Source organism: Camelina sativa, chromosome 20 (assembly GCF_030686135.1).
Source record: "Camelina sativa cultivar CO46 ecotype springtype chromosome 20, ASM3068613v1".
NCBI classification, from domain to species: domain Eukaryota; kingdom Viridiplantae; phylum Streptophyta; class Magnoliopsida; order Brassicales; family Brassicaceae; genus Camelina; species Camelina sativa.
In genome coordinates this window covers 26,143,504-26,160,849 of record NC_141899.1, presented here as the reverse complement: position 1 = coordinate 26,160,849, position 17,346 = coordinate 26,143,504, and the positions used below count along the sequence as shown (strand labels likewise).

At 41.8% G+C, this 17,346-nt stretch overlaps 1 protein-coding gene and 2 pseudogenes across 2 annotated transcripts; 1 reads left to right on the top strand and 2 right to left on the bottom strand.

Annotated features, from left to right (window-relative positions):
• The first annotated feature begins 4,573 nt into the window (after positions 1-4,573).
• On the top strand, positions 4,574-6,590 carry LOC147919387 (uncharacterized). The gene is made up of 2 exons (XM_087503953.1): positions 4,574-4,630; positions 6,018-6,590. The coding sequence occupies exons 1-2, from the start codon at positions 4,574-4,576 to the stop codon at positions 6,588-6,590; spliced, it is 630 nt and encodes a 209-aa protein (XP_087360079.1).
• An 8,000-nt stretch (positions 6,591-14,590) lies between these two features.
• Positions 14,591-15,195, bottom strand: LOC147919386 (uncharacterized; annotated as a pseudogene).
• A 494-nt stretch (positions 15,196-15,689) lies between these two features.
• Positions 15,690-17,004, bottom strand: LOC147919385 (uncharacterized; annotated as a pseudogene). Its single transcript, XR_015594054.1, has 3 exons — positions 16,981-17,004; positions 16,406-16,702; positions 15,690-16,329 (listed from the first exon to the last, which is right to left on the bottom strand). The product of XR_015594054.1 is annotated as an uncharacterized LOC147919385 (transcript).
• Positions 17,005-17,346: the final 342 nt, after the last annotated feature.

The following is a 17,346-nucleotide window of genomic DNA, read 5'->3' as shown; positions in this document are numbered from 1 at the left end:
TCTGTCACGACACCTCCTCCTTCTGACGGCTCCCACCAGGAAGGACTGCTCGGTCCAGTTTCGTCAAAGCCTCTCTCTAGCGCTCCAAAATTGATCATCTCCAAGCTCTTCTGGAACATCACCGAAGACGTCATCCCCGTAAGCCATTGCGCGAGACCTTGGAAAACCAATCAAGCAACCGGTCAATATTGGAGCGATAAAACCACATCAGAAACGCCGTACTATTCAAAACTGATCGATCACACTCGAATTACAGCTTCCAACGTACTGCGCACCTTCACCATCCCGCAAATTCTACTGCATCACTTTCCGCATTTTGCAGCGCACCGTCCAGTCTCACCCACATTTCGACTACTATGAGCTCGTTAGTTTCTCCGCAAGTGGCGACCTCGTCAAAAAACGTTCCTGCCAACTTGATCTCGCCAGGACACGACAACGTCACGAACTTGAGCTCGTCAAGGTCTCATACGCAGCAACCTCGTATGCAAATTTCGAGCTCGCCTACCCTCGTACACGCAGCCAAAGTCAGAATCACTGGCTCCGTTCATCAAGACTTGCGTTCCACCTCGCCCCCGGGAGTCTCCACCTCGCCAAATCATGAAAAGGAGACTGTGTCGTCACGGCCCCGATGTCAACACTCACACATACAAGCACGCCGTCTCGCTCTTGAAGCATGACCTCAATCTCGCCAAGTCAAGCACGCCATAGTCCACTACGCAAGCCCCTGATCTCCTCATAAGTCTCGTACGCAAACCCCTTGATCTCGCCCCCGAGATCACCATCCGCTACGGCACTAACACAGCCACTTCACCGAGAAACTTGATCTCGCCTTCTCACCACCATACAGAACCATTCACCGTCCAACCTCTCATATCGTACCGCATAAGAATCACCAAATCGATAGTCAAACCCTCTCGGTCTCTATGCGACTCCGATCACGCAACTATCTCAGAATCGTCAAGTCTCAAGCTCGACGTAACCAGTATCCCGACCAAACAAGCACCTCGCTAATGTGTGCAACTCGCCATCTCGACTCCACACTCCATCTCGCCAATACGTTCATCTCGCCAACATTCACTCGAAGCGGCACGAACACATACAAAATGGTGACCTCGCCACTTCGCCGTCAAAAGTCTCCAGCTCGCCTCCGAATAAGACATCCCGCACGACTATGTCGCTCAGCCTCACACAACACCGCCTTGTCCCGTACGACGACCATCTCACCGTCTGGTGAAAGCATCACTACACGTATCTCGTGGAAACACACACGAGCTCGCCACCCAGAGTCTCGGTCTTGCCACATCGTCACACGACCACGTTCATCAGCTTGCCAGAATCAAGGTTGTCTCCGTACCAAGATGTGCGCACTGATAACTTCAACAAACTTGTTAATCGACCACGAATCACGGCCCCGCTAACTCGAGCTCGCCACACAACCTCGACGACGCAGCCAAAACAACCGTACGGAACCTATCGAGCCATCTCACCAAGCGTATCGCCTCCTTCCAACGAGCTCACCACCATCGCTCATTCGTAAACCCATCAGGACCTTGGCGGCGGCTGGACCGAAACGCCTGACGGTCTCGGCTAGATCAGGCTAGGGGAATGAAGTGGTCGGTGCCTCAACACGGATGACGAGGTCGAGACGCCTCACGGTCTCGACCCAACACGAGCAGCAGTTCGGCGATTTCGCCACGAGGAGGGGCGGAGATGCGCGGTGAGAAAGAACGTGTGCGAGGTGCATCCGGAGCAAGGGACGTAAGACGACTAGAGCGGACCTTCCGCGGTGGCACGGCAGACCAGGACGCCTCACGGTCACGATCTAGAGGCGGCAGAGCAAGAGACGCAAGATGACTAGAGCGGACCTTCCGCGGCGGCGCGGCGGACCAGGACGCCTCACGGTCCCGGCAAGATTCGGCCCATTCCAGCGGCAAGTGATCGGTTCCGGTGAAAGAACCCGGCCGGTCGAGGCAACGGCAAGACGGCTGGATGGCATGACATGTTCGGCGGCGGGACTAGGGACCATATGACCAAAAAAGAAAAAGAAGAAGATAAGGGAAAGAGAAAGAAAATTTACGTTGTGGAGAGAAGCAAAGTAAGAAGTAGAAGAAATTTAGGTCAAGGAGACATATTTATATGGGAGGACCAGCACGTTGACCAAGGTTAAAATAAAAAACACTAGTTTTGAAGCTGTCTCTACTTCCTGCGCCTCGAGAAACTTACAGAAGACTCAAGACTCCTGTTTAAAGCCTAACGGACCTCGAAAAACGTGCACAACGTACTGTTTATCCCAGAATCTCTCGAATACCTCGAAAAAAGTGCGCGAGACTGTTCATCCCGGAACTCTCTGGAAGGTGACAAAACTCCTGAAATCTTCTGTTCTTCCCGCAAGGCGGACCTGTAGACGCATAGCTGGATTCGACGGGCTCAAGCAAGCCATCGCACATCAGACTAGGGGGGACCATTGTTGGATATGGGCTTTGCCCCCAACATTTACAGAAGCCCAAACAGAAGATCTAAGGAAGTTTTGGGCTTGAAGTCGTGGATCTGGCCCATCTGGCCGCAGGGGCAAAACCGTCATTTTGCAAAGAGACAGAAGAAGCCCTAGTTCGCTGGCCCACTATATATACATGATTTCATTGTCAGAGCTAGGGATCCACTTTTTGGGCAATTAGAGAGAGAGAAGAGCAATTATTTTCGTATTAACTGCGCTTAGCTCCTTAGTTGTCATTTTCTGTAAACTTTTCCTTAAATTCTACGTTAATAAAAGGACCAGTTCTGATTTATTCCCACTAAAATCCGTATTATTAATATTGTTGATTTCATACATCAACATTCTCGATGTCTACAACATACAAAAGAAAAAGATAAGGCTTAGATGAATTTTGTAAAAGGGTTAAAAAGTTAAATCAATTCTAGCACTAACAAAAGGAAATTAGTAAAGAGTTAGGATCATCTTGACTTGATATTAGTATTTTCTACATACAACGTTAAGAAACAACATATCAGCCTATATCATCTCTATTGTCTATCCTGTGTATGTGGTTCACAATCTTGACTCTTATCTTTCATGTTGTTTTGAAGGCTTTAAGATCAGAGACATCAGTGAAACTACGTTGGCGGCCATCTAAGGTGAATTTTTGATCTATTATTTTAGGTTTGATGTGTTTGGTTGTTTATGTCGTCTATTATGGTTTTTTTTTCCTTTAGTAGTTTAAGCTATGAGTTATTGCGATTGTGTAAATTGAAGAATATTCTATGCAATCAATTAAAGACTTTCAGTTAATATTTTGATTTTATTTTCGGTTTGATATGATATGGGAGAAGATGATCAGGGATTGCTAAAAACAATTTCTGATTGTATTTGTTATGATTGATATAATTAATGGTAAGTATTATAAATTTACTTCTACGACCAGACCAGAAATGGTAATTATTTAATATTTCCCATTTATTATGAATGATAATTTGTCTAAAATGGTTTTGTTAATAATCGCTGATTTTTTGCAGTTTAAATTACCAACAAAAATGATATGGTAGGTATTGAATATGATTCTGTTTGGATTTGATTTCACTTACAGGTTTGGAAAGAAGAAAGTGTTGGAACTCATTTAACATATCTAAGATCCGAACAAACTAAACTCCAAACACGTAGGGTCTGCGTGTTTTGTCTCCTTTTGATTACCTCTTTGCCCTTTCATATTTTTTTTCCTTTGCCTTCCTTTCTTTTGTCGTGGGGACAATACATGAAATACTTGTTTTCTTTTCTTTTTCTCCTTTTGTACTCTCCAATTAATTGTATAGATGTGTTTGATTTGGTAGAAAAAATCATTTGACAGAACAAAGAGAAAAAAAAGCCAATGTTTTTATACACACAAAGGACACTAAAACAAAAGACATTTAACATCAAGAAGAGTATGGATGGTCTCATCAATGCGCTAAACTTCTTCTGGTCTAGGCGATAGGCTTCTTGATTCCCCTTGTTTGATAGGTTTTTCCCAAAGGACAACATGATTCCACTTCCTAAGCTCTTGGACAGCTTAGTCATAGATGCTATCTGAGATTACCATCTTTCCTCATCGGACCAATTCCATATTCGTTTTCAAAAAACTTGCATTGTAAGTTTGTAACTAGAGAAATCATCAAAAGCCAAACAAACAAGTGTTAAACAAGTGAGCAATCATTTAAATTGTCATACCTTTGCAAGAATCAAGAAGATAAACTGTATACAATAAACTCCTAATGGAAAGGCAGAAACTTTAAACCAAGTAACCATCAATTTGATAACTGTGTAGTGTATCATACAGTCTGTATGACTTCATTGACATATATGGATTCAAAACTAGAAGCTTTTTCAATTTCCAATTACTTAAACAGAGCAATGAAACCATAAAGCTACTAAATTTGTATGTCTTGATGCAGAGTACAAACAGAGTGCCAAAACAACCCAAAAAATTATGGAACTTGGTGGAAATATTCAAACCAGACATACAAAGCCACACAAAAAAAAAAACATTATTTAATTTAGGTTTATGGTTTTAGAGTTATGACCAATTCCCAACAAAGAACCAAAATGACAATCCTGTGGACTAGGCCTGGATATTCAGGTACCCGTTCGAGTTCGGATCAGGTATTTTGGATTTTTGGATTTTCAGGTTTGGAGGTATAAGACCCGTTCGGGTATTTCTAGACTTCGGGTTCGGATCGGATTTGGTTCGGGTTTTTCACGTTTGGATTCAAATTACCCGAAATTCACAAAACTCAAAATTTTAGTATCTAATTTAGTCTAAATTATTCAATAATACGCAATATATCTGAAAATTTAGAGCATTTTTACCCAAAGTTTACTAATAAATATTTTGGACACTTATATTATTAAAATTATAAATATTACTAATATATTACTACTATATATTAAAAATGTAAGTATATTTGGATATCCGTTCGGATTTCGGTTCGGATTGGGTTCGGGTTTGGGTGGACAGACAACTTTGGAAGCAATTTCCCATCAAACCAAATGGAACCAGGAGAATATCTTAATATCAATGGCAAGATGTTGCTCTCAAGTTTCCAGAACATGTTTCAGACCTAAAATTCGAGGTCTGTAACCAAAGAAAACCAAAGATAAATAATCAGTCTGTTTCTGGACATTATACCCTTTCTCCTCTAACAACAATAAAGTGCTAGAAAAAACGTGAAAGCTAGTACATGACCCATAGACCTGCTGAACTCTTATCCCAAATATGGTGCTAAAGATAGCTTAAACAAAACCCATATTCAGTTTATGTTGGTTATACTTGTGAATATAGATAGCTTAAAGTTATGCTTGTAAATCATAAGAATTAAGAAAGATTGACAAACATCAAACTTGCTTACTCAAAGACTCATGAAAATCCAGTTCTTCGAACATATGAACCAAACTTGCAATATTCTCTGACTGAATGGTATTTCTCTGCCTGAATTTACTATCACAACCAATCTCTTGGTTACAATACCGACAATCACTGAAACCTTCAACATCATCTTTCTCAAAAAATTGTTGTCAAACCTTAGCCCTATGAACCTGCTTCTTTGTTATATTAGGAGGATCAATACTTCTAGATCATAATGTAGTTGTTCTTTTCTTTCCCACAGAAGGTTATGTTTGTCTAAGTTCATCTTCTTCACCCAAAATAGTGTTTTCGACTAAGGTGCTGTTCGTTTTGTTATATAGACGCAATAGATGTCTGGATCATACATGAAAATGACCAAAATACCCTTCATTTTGTGGTTTATTAGTTTTAGTGATTTTGGTTATGTTTATAGTTAAATAATTTTCATATTAAATTTAAATGAACACCTAATAAATATTTAAAAATAAAATCATCTTTTATAATTTAAAAATACACTATAAAAATATTTTTGGTTATATCAATTAACATTAAACTTGTATTTTCTAAAATAACACAAAACACATTATATTTAAAATATTTTGGTTATGTTTAATCAACATCTAGAATCTTATAATAATCCTTCAGAACAAACATAATTCAAACTTGAGGCTTGAGGCTTGGAAACTTGAGGTTCCCTCAAAGATACAGCATTTCTTCTGGCAAATTGCTTACAGATCCCTTCCTGTGATGGAACGGCTGGCTTATCGGGGAGTACGGTGTGACCCTCTTTGTCAAAGATGCGGTATGGTGGTGGAGACTATTAATCATGCTCTTTTTGAGTATCCCCGTTCGCGTCGGATTTGGGATCTGTTTTCAATTGATTTATGTCAGGATGGCTTCCCATATAATTCTATTTTCACGAATTTAGATTTTCTTTATTGGAGGGTGCCCCCTCAGTCGGTCGCCTTGGTTTTACATTTTACCTTACCATGGCTTGTTTGGTCAATCTGGAAAGATAGGAATAAGAAAGTTTTTCAGGGTATTGAGGCGGACCCAGTTGAGGTTATTAACCAGGCGACGTCTGATAAGCTGTTATGGGAAGGGGTAAAATCCTTTAATTCGGTTTCTCTAGTCCCCTCATCTCTGGAGGTTCGGGATTCTGTCCCCCGGTGTCAGGTTATGGTTCTTGGAAAGCTTCGGATTCCTTGGAAGGATTAGGATGGTGGTTTTGTAATAATGAGGATACAACATTGTTACTAGGAGCACGAAGCCAGCGACGCGGTCCTTCACCCTTACATTCGTAGCTTCATGCGTTGATTTGGGCGATGGAATCCATATTGGCGGCAAGGATAGACTGTCAAACTTTCGAGACTGATTGTGCAGATTTAGTGGCGATGGTGCAATCTCCTGAGGAATGGCCCGCCTTTTCCAATTTATTGGATGAGTTCAGCGTGCTATGTTCACCCTTCCCGTCCTTCAAGCTTTTGAGGATTCCGCGCACAACCAATGTACGGGCAGATTGCCTTGCCCGTTCTTCGAGATCTTTACTTTTTGCTTCTTCTTTTGTAAACTCTTTTCCTCCGGTTTGGGCTACCAATCTTGGAGTCATCTTCTAATTTAATGTTTGGTTGACAAAAAAAATAAATATAATTCAAACTTACTTTGTTTTATGTTTAGAAGATAACAAATTCAAGAGTGGTCCATCAATTTGGAAAAAACACAACAGATTATGTTTGCAATTAATTTTAAACAAAAATATGAGTGTGCTATCAATTTGAAAAATAAGTGTCCACTTCTCTCAATGTTCCATGGTTCCCCTGCAACAATCACAACTCATGTCTATGGACCCATGAGTGATGATCCTCCTTGAGACAAGAGTTCCATGGTTCCCTGCAACAATCAGAACTTATCATAAGCCATCAATTAAAGTGATCAATATCATGTTGAAACGACCGCGCCCGGATTCCTAACCCTTCCACCGGACACGCGGGGAATAATCTCACCGGAACCCCATAATTCCGACAAGACAACCGGCGTCAACCACTTCTGACAAAATTTCCACAAATAAAATCTAGAACAAACTGTCTCATACTCTGCAGCTACTAACAATAATCATACAAATCTACTTCGGCTCCATAAGCATTTTACATTTATAGACTCTGATTACTCCTCCAACTAGCCACTTCATGATCCACCAACGCAAGCCACTTAAACATGTATCCCAAACACCACCTCATCTAGTTACTGAGTAGCACAACCAACCATTCCTAGCAACCGAGTAACAAGAGAGGTGGGCTGGAATACTTCATTCCGTCCAGCCACGAAAACATTTCTCCGACTAATCCATCGATTCATCGTCTTAGCTTTAAGCCGACATTTCTGAGCTCAAACTTGGTTCTACAACCACCCTGACCTTGCTCCATAAGCTTAAAGAGGTTCTAGCTCAAACCGAGCTTGTTGGTTCAACCAACAACACAACTTAACACAATTCAATCCATACAAAAGCTTATATAAACACTCGAATAATTCATAAACTAACCGTTGTAATCAAAGTTCCACCGTTGGATATGAAGCCCGTACTATCACGAGTCTCTCTACCAAATTTCGTCTCGATCAGACAAGTTTTGAACCCCCAAACGCCGCCTAGAAAGAGCCATCTCGAAACAGTTTCTAGGGTTCACACTTAGCCAGATTTCACAGTTTCAGCGAATTACTTGTCCAGGAAGCAACAAACATAACTCCTCTAGATCAACTCCGAATGAAGCTATTTAAGATGCTATGGATTCTTGGCTTAATGGATAACACTCCAGTATAATCATATTTCCCAACCAATATAGGTTCTGGCGCCGGAGGGCCTCTAAAGTTGGCTCCTCCACACTGCCTTTATATCCAACCTTCTTTCACTTTCTTTGTCCTCTTCAGCTCTGTTCACTTTGCTCTGATCTACCACCACTAGAGAAGCTTTCCACAACCATAACATGACTATCCAGACCCACAAGAGGCTTCCCCACCTCCGCCGCATCTCTCTCTCATCTCCGTCATGACTCCGAAGTTATCCTCTCCTTCACGTCCTCGTGCTTCTCTCCTTCTCTCCGCTTTACTCAAACAGTTAAACCACTTATCTCACTTCTTTACACAACTTTGACCACCGCCATCACTTTTCCCTCTCACACCACCACCGAAACTCAGCCCTCTTCTCACGGTTTGGAATACGTCACGGGAACGAGAACACATCACACTACCTAAAAGTCGGTTTGATCTCCTTACGAATCAAAGTCCTCATTCATATCAAACTCACAATTCTACATATACTTCCAAAACCATCTCCCCCAAACCCATTTAGATCTTACGTTCCCCTTTTTCCTCTCACGCCAACACCACCTCGACCCGTACTCCTCTCACGACCCCTCTCCCCTTTCATCTCTATCGTCACCACAACCCTACACGGAATCACAACAACACGTTGACCACATCTCACTCCCTCAACCTCTATCTCTTCTCTTTCGACGTCCACTAGGGTAATACTCTCATTGTCCGTGACCGCCCCCAAGCTCGTCACTCCCTTTTTTTATTAAAAGAGTAAATTAGGGCTTTTGGTTTAGGCTCGTTTAGTTTCCGGTTTAATAAACAAAACTCAATTAAACAATCTAATTACATATATAATTGAGTTTGGTTTAATTTACAGCTCCTCCTAAACCAACCAGACCTAACCGATTCAACTTCAGTTCCCGACATAAAGTCAAATCATTTATATATTAATTTTTTTTTGGGACATGGGCGTTACAATTCTCCCCTTCTAAAAAAAGATTTGTCCTCGAATCTGAGAAAATCGCACTTCCAATTACAATACATTTCCACTGTCGCAATGGTTCACACCACAACCTGACCAAACGGGTCCACACACAAGTCTTGAGATTGAACCACCATCAACCTTCAAGGTCTACATTTATTCACTATGCTTACATTCACGTCCTAGACAATGTTTGCTCCCAACTCATCGACTCTAAGATCAACACCTTCGAGATATACCGATCTCACTCTCAGACCGCAATCCTCGAGATCTCGATATCAGGGGAACTATTCATCCCCTCAGGAGAACTATTCATCTCCATAGGAGAACCACCATCTCCTCTGCCAGTCTCAGGGCCACAGCCCCTCGAGCTATCGATAGCTATGAGAACAAGTCCCCTTAGGAGAACTAATCATCTCCTCACGAGTTGTTCAGGACCACATGTCCTTAGAGCAAACAAGTCTTAACGTCAATAAGCATCTCCTGACCCAAATCTATCTACCGTGATCCGAGTATGACATTGCAAATTCATACATGTCCACCCATATTCCTACTCTGTAATGTCATCCCATCCATGACCACAAGTTAACAATCCTCACTAATTGCCTTGTTAGCAAATCCGCAAACAGATCATCTCGGGCCTGAGTAGAATCTGCTGTCCCACCGACAGCCTCCATACTGACTCACTTACCGGCTACCACCGATAACACCTCGGCTTCACCCTCATAACTCGTCATGATTTGTATAAGAACTCCTGGCCTACTCGACCGTGGTACTCCGACAACACACTCATCCCAGCTGGAACACGGACCGAACCACACAACCAAAACACAAGGCAAATTGGAAACTTGTTTTATTATTATTTTTTTTTAATAAGGAAACTTCATCAAGATAGCTGAACAAAGTAGCTTCCCACTTAACAATTGTTCACAGTGAATCATCCATACGATCGTAATAAAACAGACAAGTACCATACCTCTGCATATTCCAATTCACTACGTCGAACGCCTTGTGAGCCGCTAATTTAAGCCTCTTGACTCGCTTCCTCTGACAAGCTTACCAACTCCTCGAATTTAGCAATACCAACTAACATAGATTCTTACTCAAATCTCGAACAACCATCAGCCAAGGACTCCCGTGCAACCGCTTCCACGGCCCGCACTCCTCTGACCAATCTACAAAAGGTCACCTCTAGGCGATAGACTCACGCTCCAGGCGTTATTTGCTCTCGACTTTTGGACTTTCCTTTACTCATAGACGTAAACCTTGAGTTTTTATTGGCTCCTCATCAGACCTAAGTCTGCATGCCATAATGTTGGCTCCTCATCGGGCATAAACCCGCATGCCATAATATATAAGGAAAAAAAATCCAATACTCGTCTCTCGGGTTGCCACCCTACAGCGCGCCCCCGGATCGTCATCCGAAGTCGATATACCAACCATACTCCCAAGCCACAAAGTCTCTGAATATGGCAGTACTAGGAGAACCTAAGTTTCCCAAGAGTCGCGAGCAAACAATTCTGAACACGTCTGAGTCCTATCCCTATCTACGTTTCCTTCCCGTGGCTCGCGTAAAAACATCTCAATGTCCTACCAACAACATATCCCCTCACTGGAATACCTCATGACCACACAAAGATCATATACATGCCACAAGGGCAAACAAATGTCCTAAACAGGACCGCCACCAAGGCCAAACAATCTGTCCTAAACAGGACCGTCACAAAGACCAAACAATCTGTCCTAAACAGGACCGTCACAAAGACCAAACAATCTGTACTAAACAGGACCGTCACAAAGACCAAACAATATGTCCTAAACAGGACCGCAAAACAGGCACTCTGGCTAAACAGCCCGCCACAAGGGTCATCTGTCCCGAAGGACCATCTGTCCTGAAGGACCGCCTAAACAAGCACTCTGGCTAAACAGCCCGCCACAAAGGCCATATGTCCCGAAGGACCATCTGTCCCGAAGGACCATCGGTCCCGAAGGACCATCTATCCCAAAGGACCATCTGTCCCGAAGGACCGCCTAAACAGGCACTCTAGCTAAACAGCCCGCCACAAAGGCCACACATCTGACTAAACAGCCCGCCACAAAGGCCACACATCTGACTAAACAGCCCGCCACAAAGGCCACACATCTGGCTAAACAGCCCGCCACAAAGGCCACACATCTGGCTAAATAGCCCGCCACAAAGGCCACACATCTAGCTAAACAGCCCGCCACAAAGGCCACACATCTGGCTAAACAGCCCGCCACAAAGGCCACACATCTGGCTAAACCCACACATCTAGCTAAACAGCCCGCCACAAAGGCCACACATCTGGTTAAACAGCACGCCACAAGGCCACACATCTGGCTAAACAGCCCACCACAAAAGGCCACACAAGCCCCTCCAAGGCTCATAACCACTAAAAACGGAGAAATTCTAACTCCCATAAACTTTCCATTTTAGAACTTTCCCCTTTTTGGAAACTTTCCACTTTTAGAAACTTCTATTTTAGGAAACTTTCCTTCAAACCACCACAGTCCCAAAGGACTCTCATCAATGGAATATTCTTCTTCCGAAGTTCCTTGATTCTTCTCCTGAGAACCCTCACTAGTCTTGCCTTCAAAGTCATGTTAGGCTGAAGATATTCAGAAATCTTAGCCAACAACCAATCATCCTCACGGAGATACTTCCGCAACATCGACATATGAAACACCTTGTGGAATGCACGCATAACCTCACGCAACTCCAGCCTATATGCTACCGGTCCCACCCGCTCAATCACTCTGAACGGACCCATAAACCTCGGACTCAACTTAGTGTCTGTCAATGACATGTTCGGACCCTGCAACATGGCCATCTTGAGTTACACTTGGTCTCCAACCTGAAACTCAAGATCTCTCCTCCTCCTATCAGCATAACCCCTCTGCCGATTCTGAGCTTCCTTCATGTTCAGCTTGAGAACCCGAAACTTCTCTGAGGTCTCCTGAACAAAATCCGCCACGAACATGCTCCTCTTCCCCACATGAGTCCAGCATAAGGGTGTACGATATAGCCTCCCATACAAAGCCTCATAAGGAGCCATCTTAATACTCGTCTGGTAATTATTGTTGTAAGAAAACTCTACCAGGTTCAGGTGATCTGCCCAATGGCCACCCCAATCCAACTTTTACACACCATTTACTTGAAAATACTAGATATCCATCTAAAAGCTTCACAACATCACTTTCCAAAAATATTCTCATTTGCATTAAATCGCCCACGACAACGCAAGTCTCCAACTTATCTCCTTGGAACTCCATCCTGGGAATACTCCATAAAACATTATCCTACTTGATCACTCATGGATCAATCACCTAAACAACACACTTGTGCTTTTCCTTAACACTTACTGCGTCTCCACGACATAGACAAGTCTATTTCCATTCAAGAACATGTCCTAGGACCGTATACGCTCTGATACCAAACTGAAACAACCGCACCCGGATTCCCAATCCTTCCACCGGACACACGAGAAATAATCTCACCGAAACCCCATAATTCCAACAAGACAACCGGCATCAACCACTTCTGACAAAAGTTCCACAAATAATATCTAGAACAAACTATCTCATATAAATCTACAGCTACTAATAGTAATCATACAAATCTACTTCGGCTCCATAAGCATTTTACATTTATAGACTCTGATTACTCCTACAACTAGCCACTTCATGATCCACCAACGCAAGCCACTTAAAAAATACCATCTCATCTAGTTACTGAGTCGCACAACCAACCACCCCTACCAACCGAGTAACAAGAGAGGTGGGCTGGAATACTTCATTCCGTCCAGCCACCGAAACATTTCTCCGACTAATCCATCAATTCATCGTCTTAGCTTTAAGCCAACATTCCTGAGCTCTAACTTGGTTCTACAACCACCCCGAACACTGCCTAGAAAGAGCCATCTTGGAACAGTTTCTAGGGTTCACACTTAGCCAGATTTCACAGTTTCAGCGAATTACTTGTCCAGGAAGCAACAAACATAACTCCTCAAGATCAACTCAGAATGAAGCTATTTCAGATGCTATGGATTCTTGGCTTAATGGAGAACACTCCAGTATAATCTGATTTCCCAACCAATATAGGTTCTGGCGTCGGCGGGCCTCTAAAGTTGGCTCCTCCACACTGCCTTTATATCCAACCTTCTTTCACTTTCTTTGTCTTCTTCAGCTCTGTTCACTTTGCTCTGTTCTACCACCACTAGAGAAGCTTTCCTCAACCATAACATGACTATCCAGACCCACAAGAGGCTTCCCCACCTCCGCCGCATGTCTCTCTCATCTCCGTCATGACTTCAAAGTTATCCTCTCCTTCACGTCCTCGTGCTTCTCTCCTTCTCTCCGTTTTAATCAAACAGTTAAACCACTTATCTCACTTCCTTACACAACTTTGACCACAGCCATCACTTTTCCCTCTCACACCACCACCGAAACTCAGCCCTCTTCTCACGGTTTGGAATACGTCACGGGAACGAGAACACATCACACTACCTAAAAGTCGATTTGATCTCCTTACGAATCAAAGTCCTCATTCATATCAAACTCACAATTCTACATATACTTCCAAAACCATCTCCCTCAAACCCGTTTAGATATTACGTTCCCCTTTTTCCTCTCACGCCAACACCACCTCGACCCGTACTCCTCTCACGACCCCTCTCCCCTTTCATCTCTATCCTCACCACAACCCTTCACGGAATCACAACAACACGTTGACCACATCTCACTCCCTCAACCTCTATCTCTTTCTCTTTCGACGTCCACTAGGCTATACTCTCATCGTCCGTGACCGCCCCCAGGCTCGTCGCTCCCTTTTTTATATTAAAAGAGTAAATTAGGGCTTTTGGTTTAGGCTGGTTTAGTTTCCGGTTTAATAAACAAAACTCAATTAAACCATATGATCACATATATAATTGAGTTTGGTTTAATTTACACCTCCTCCTAAACCAAGCAGACTAAACCGATTCAACTTCAGTTCCCGACATAAAGTCAAATCATTTATATATTAAAATTTTTTTTTGGGGCACAGGCGTTACACAAGTACTAGTGTCATAAGTTTAAGTTACATAAGCGAACTCTCTCTAACGAAAACTTTACTAGTATCCAAGTTCCATGGTTCCCCTGTATCCAAGTTTCCACCAAAACAAAGCAAAAAAAATCTGTACAGAAGGAGAGACCGAGAGATTGACCAAACAAAGCCATAAAAACCATCAACGAGCCAAATCAACATAAGGCTAGTATTATGAATGCAAATCTCAAAACCAAACAAGAATCACAACCAAAACCTCTCCAATATCTCTCTAATCCTAGCCGCAACATTATCAAACAAAACAAACACAATAATCATTGAAAGGAGTGTCGTACCATAGTCTTTTGTGAAACTGTTTTGATGCTAATACGGAAGTTGACGTCCTCTTCCTATCTTTTCAGTTATAACAACACGTAGAGTCTCCATTGCTCTATCACCAGTTGGAATGTAAGGAGTATGTTCAATGTTACCTTCTTCTTCATTTTCTACAGCTTGGTCACCATGATTCTCATAATCATCTACCACCTCCCAATAAGCAAAATCACGGTCTTCATAGTGTGAATCTCGAATAAAGTTGTGAAGTGCCATAGTTGCTGTCACAATCTTTATCCACTTTTTCAGCTCATACTTAGGATGTTTCCTATCTAAAATCCTCCACTTTGCCTTCCAAACACCAAATGTTCTCTCTATCATAGAACACAAACTAGAATGTCTACGGTTAAACAGTTCTCTAGTGCAGTAGGTGGTTCTCCCCTTGCAAACAAATCAAGATGATACCTAGATTTACGATGAGGCCCTAGATAACCGGTTCTAGTTGGGTAACCTGAGTCTACTAGATAGTACTTGCCATTTGGTGGATGAGGGTAGGAAGGTTCATGAGTAGCACAATGTGTTAACACCTTGGTGTCATGTGCTATACCAGGAACTCCAACATAAGAAAATATAAATTTCATGCTGAAGTTACATATCGCTAGAATATTTATAATTGGTTCAGATTTTCTACCTCTATTTACTTCCGCACTATTAGATGGAGGGCGAACAAATATATGAGTTCCATCCAAAGCACCAATGCATTTTTTTTAAAAAGGCCAATACCTACCATCTTTTCGTAGCTTAGGACTAGGTTTTGCAAACTCACCTATGGATGGCTTCATTACCTGAGAAGAAGAATGAAGAGAACACAACCCCGTTACCTGTCATGGTCATTAAAGACGAGGTATAGGAAGTGAGCATAATTGGCTAGCAAGAGAGGACTATTAGGCTCTTGAGACAGTCCCGTTTGGTACATAAGCTCTGTTTGCATTCGAATTCCACAGCCTGTTTTCATCTTGTCCCAAAACTCGATGATGACAATTGACCAAATTTGAGAAATGTAATAAGAAGTAGAGAGAAGTAAACAAGAACACTTATTTCATCATTATTGATAAAATACATATTATGTTCTTATCAAAGTCATACACACACACACACCAAACTAAAAAAAAAAAAACAGATTCTCTACACACCAAACTACATATTCTCTACTTCCACCAGTCTTTGCTTTCACCAGTCTCTGCTTTCACCAGTCTCAAAATCCAAGTAAAGAACTTTGTTCTCATCATCTTCAAAGCTTATGAACGTTTGACGGTTGGTAGCGTCTTCTTTGAGATGTTTCATAGCTGCTTTAAACAATGGAGACCACATTCTTATACTAGACAGCGAATTTAAAACCCTCATAGCCCTAAGCTGACAACAACTATAGTCAGGGTGACTCTCCATGAGTTGATTCTTGTAGGAAAGTATCTCATCACGTGATTGAATACTATCTCTTATCACATCTGCCACTGTTTGTCCTTCAACAGCTTGGCCTGCACGTCTTTTCCGAGTAAACTTTGGTACATTGGAAGCTGAGGGAGCATTGGAAGCTGCGGGAGCATCATGTTCTTGTCTTGATTCAGATACAGCCTCATTGTCATCTAACATCATGTTGTTGTCTAAATGGTTTTCACCCTGTTGAGCACTCTAACCCTCAGCTCCAGTTATATGAACTGACCCAAACATTTTACCATTAAATAAGTGTTTGGCACTAGTTTATCGTTTATCTTTCTAGCTCCAGGCCACTCCTAAAATAAAAAGTATATTTAGATAAACTAGAGACCACAAAAGAAGAAAACAAATTCTAAAGAAGAAGCTATATACCTTACAACGCTCATCCCACCAATCATCACTCATGTCTATGGACCCATTGGGATAATAGCTCATTCCAGTTCTATTATGAGTCAATTTCCTGAAACTTGTGTATTGCTTCTTACAAGTATTAAACTTGCTCCTAAATTTTATCCAAGTATGCTTCTCACCAAATGCATCATATTACTTGGATGTAATCGTTTGTTTCCCAGCTTCATTCACTATGTGGTTTCTTATATTGCCTTTTAGATTCTCTTCAAGTCGAAGTTCAAGATAAAAACGGCTTTGTTCATCACTCCATATTAGATTCTAAACCAATCACAAATCAATCTCAAATCACAAACCAATCACAAGACACATAAGGCAAAGGCTAAACATAGTAGAGTATAAACACATAAAGCAATCACAAATCAGAAACCAATCACAAACCAATGACAAGACACATAAGGCAAAAGGCTAAACATAGTAAATTATAAACTAAAGACACATAAATCAATCACAAAACCATACTAACTACAACTGAAGACACATAAATCGGACCACAAATCACAAACATAAGTAGCAGAGAAGTAGAAGAGGATACTTACATCACTGCCTGGTATAGATGTCATTGTTTACTCTTAAATTGCACAATCTGCAATTGAAATAAGTAAAGTCACAATCCTCATCGTTTCATAGATAGCAAATCTCTTAAGAACACAAGCTAAATCTCGTAAGAACACAAGTTAAATTCATAGTTTCATAAACACCCAAATGGAAAAAGTCAGAGATAACACATCTCTTAAATACACAAGCTAAATCTTATGGTTTCATAAACAACCAAATGGAAAAAATCAGAGATAGCAAAATTCATATAACAAGAGCTATATCTCATGGTTTCATAAACACCCAAGTGGAAAAAATCAACAGTTTGCTTCTGCTGCAACACAAATTGAAAAAAAAATCAAACCATC

Bases quoted from the DNA above. Each gene is read 5' to 3' on its own strand.
- LOC147919387 (XM_087503953.1), top strand. From the start codon at position 4,574: ATGACAATCCTGTGGACTAGGCCTGGATATTCAGGTACCCGTTCGAGT. The intron at 4,631-6,017 runs GTATTTTGGATT...ATAATCCTTCAG, and splicing joins CCCGTTCGAGTTCGGATCAG to AACAAACATAATTCAAACTT.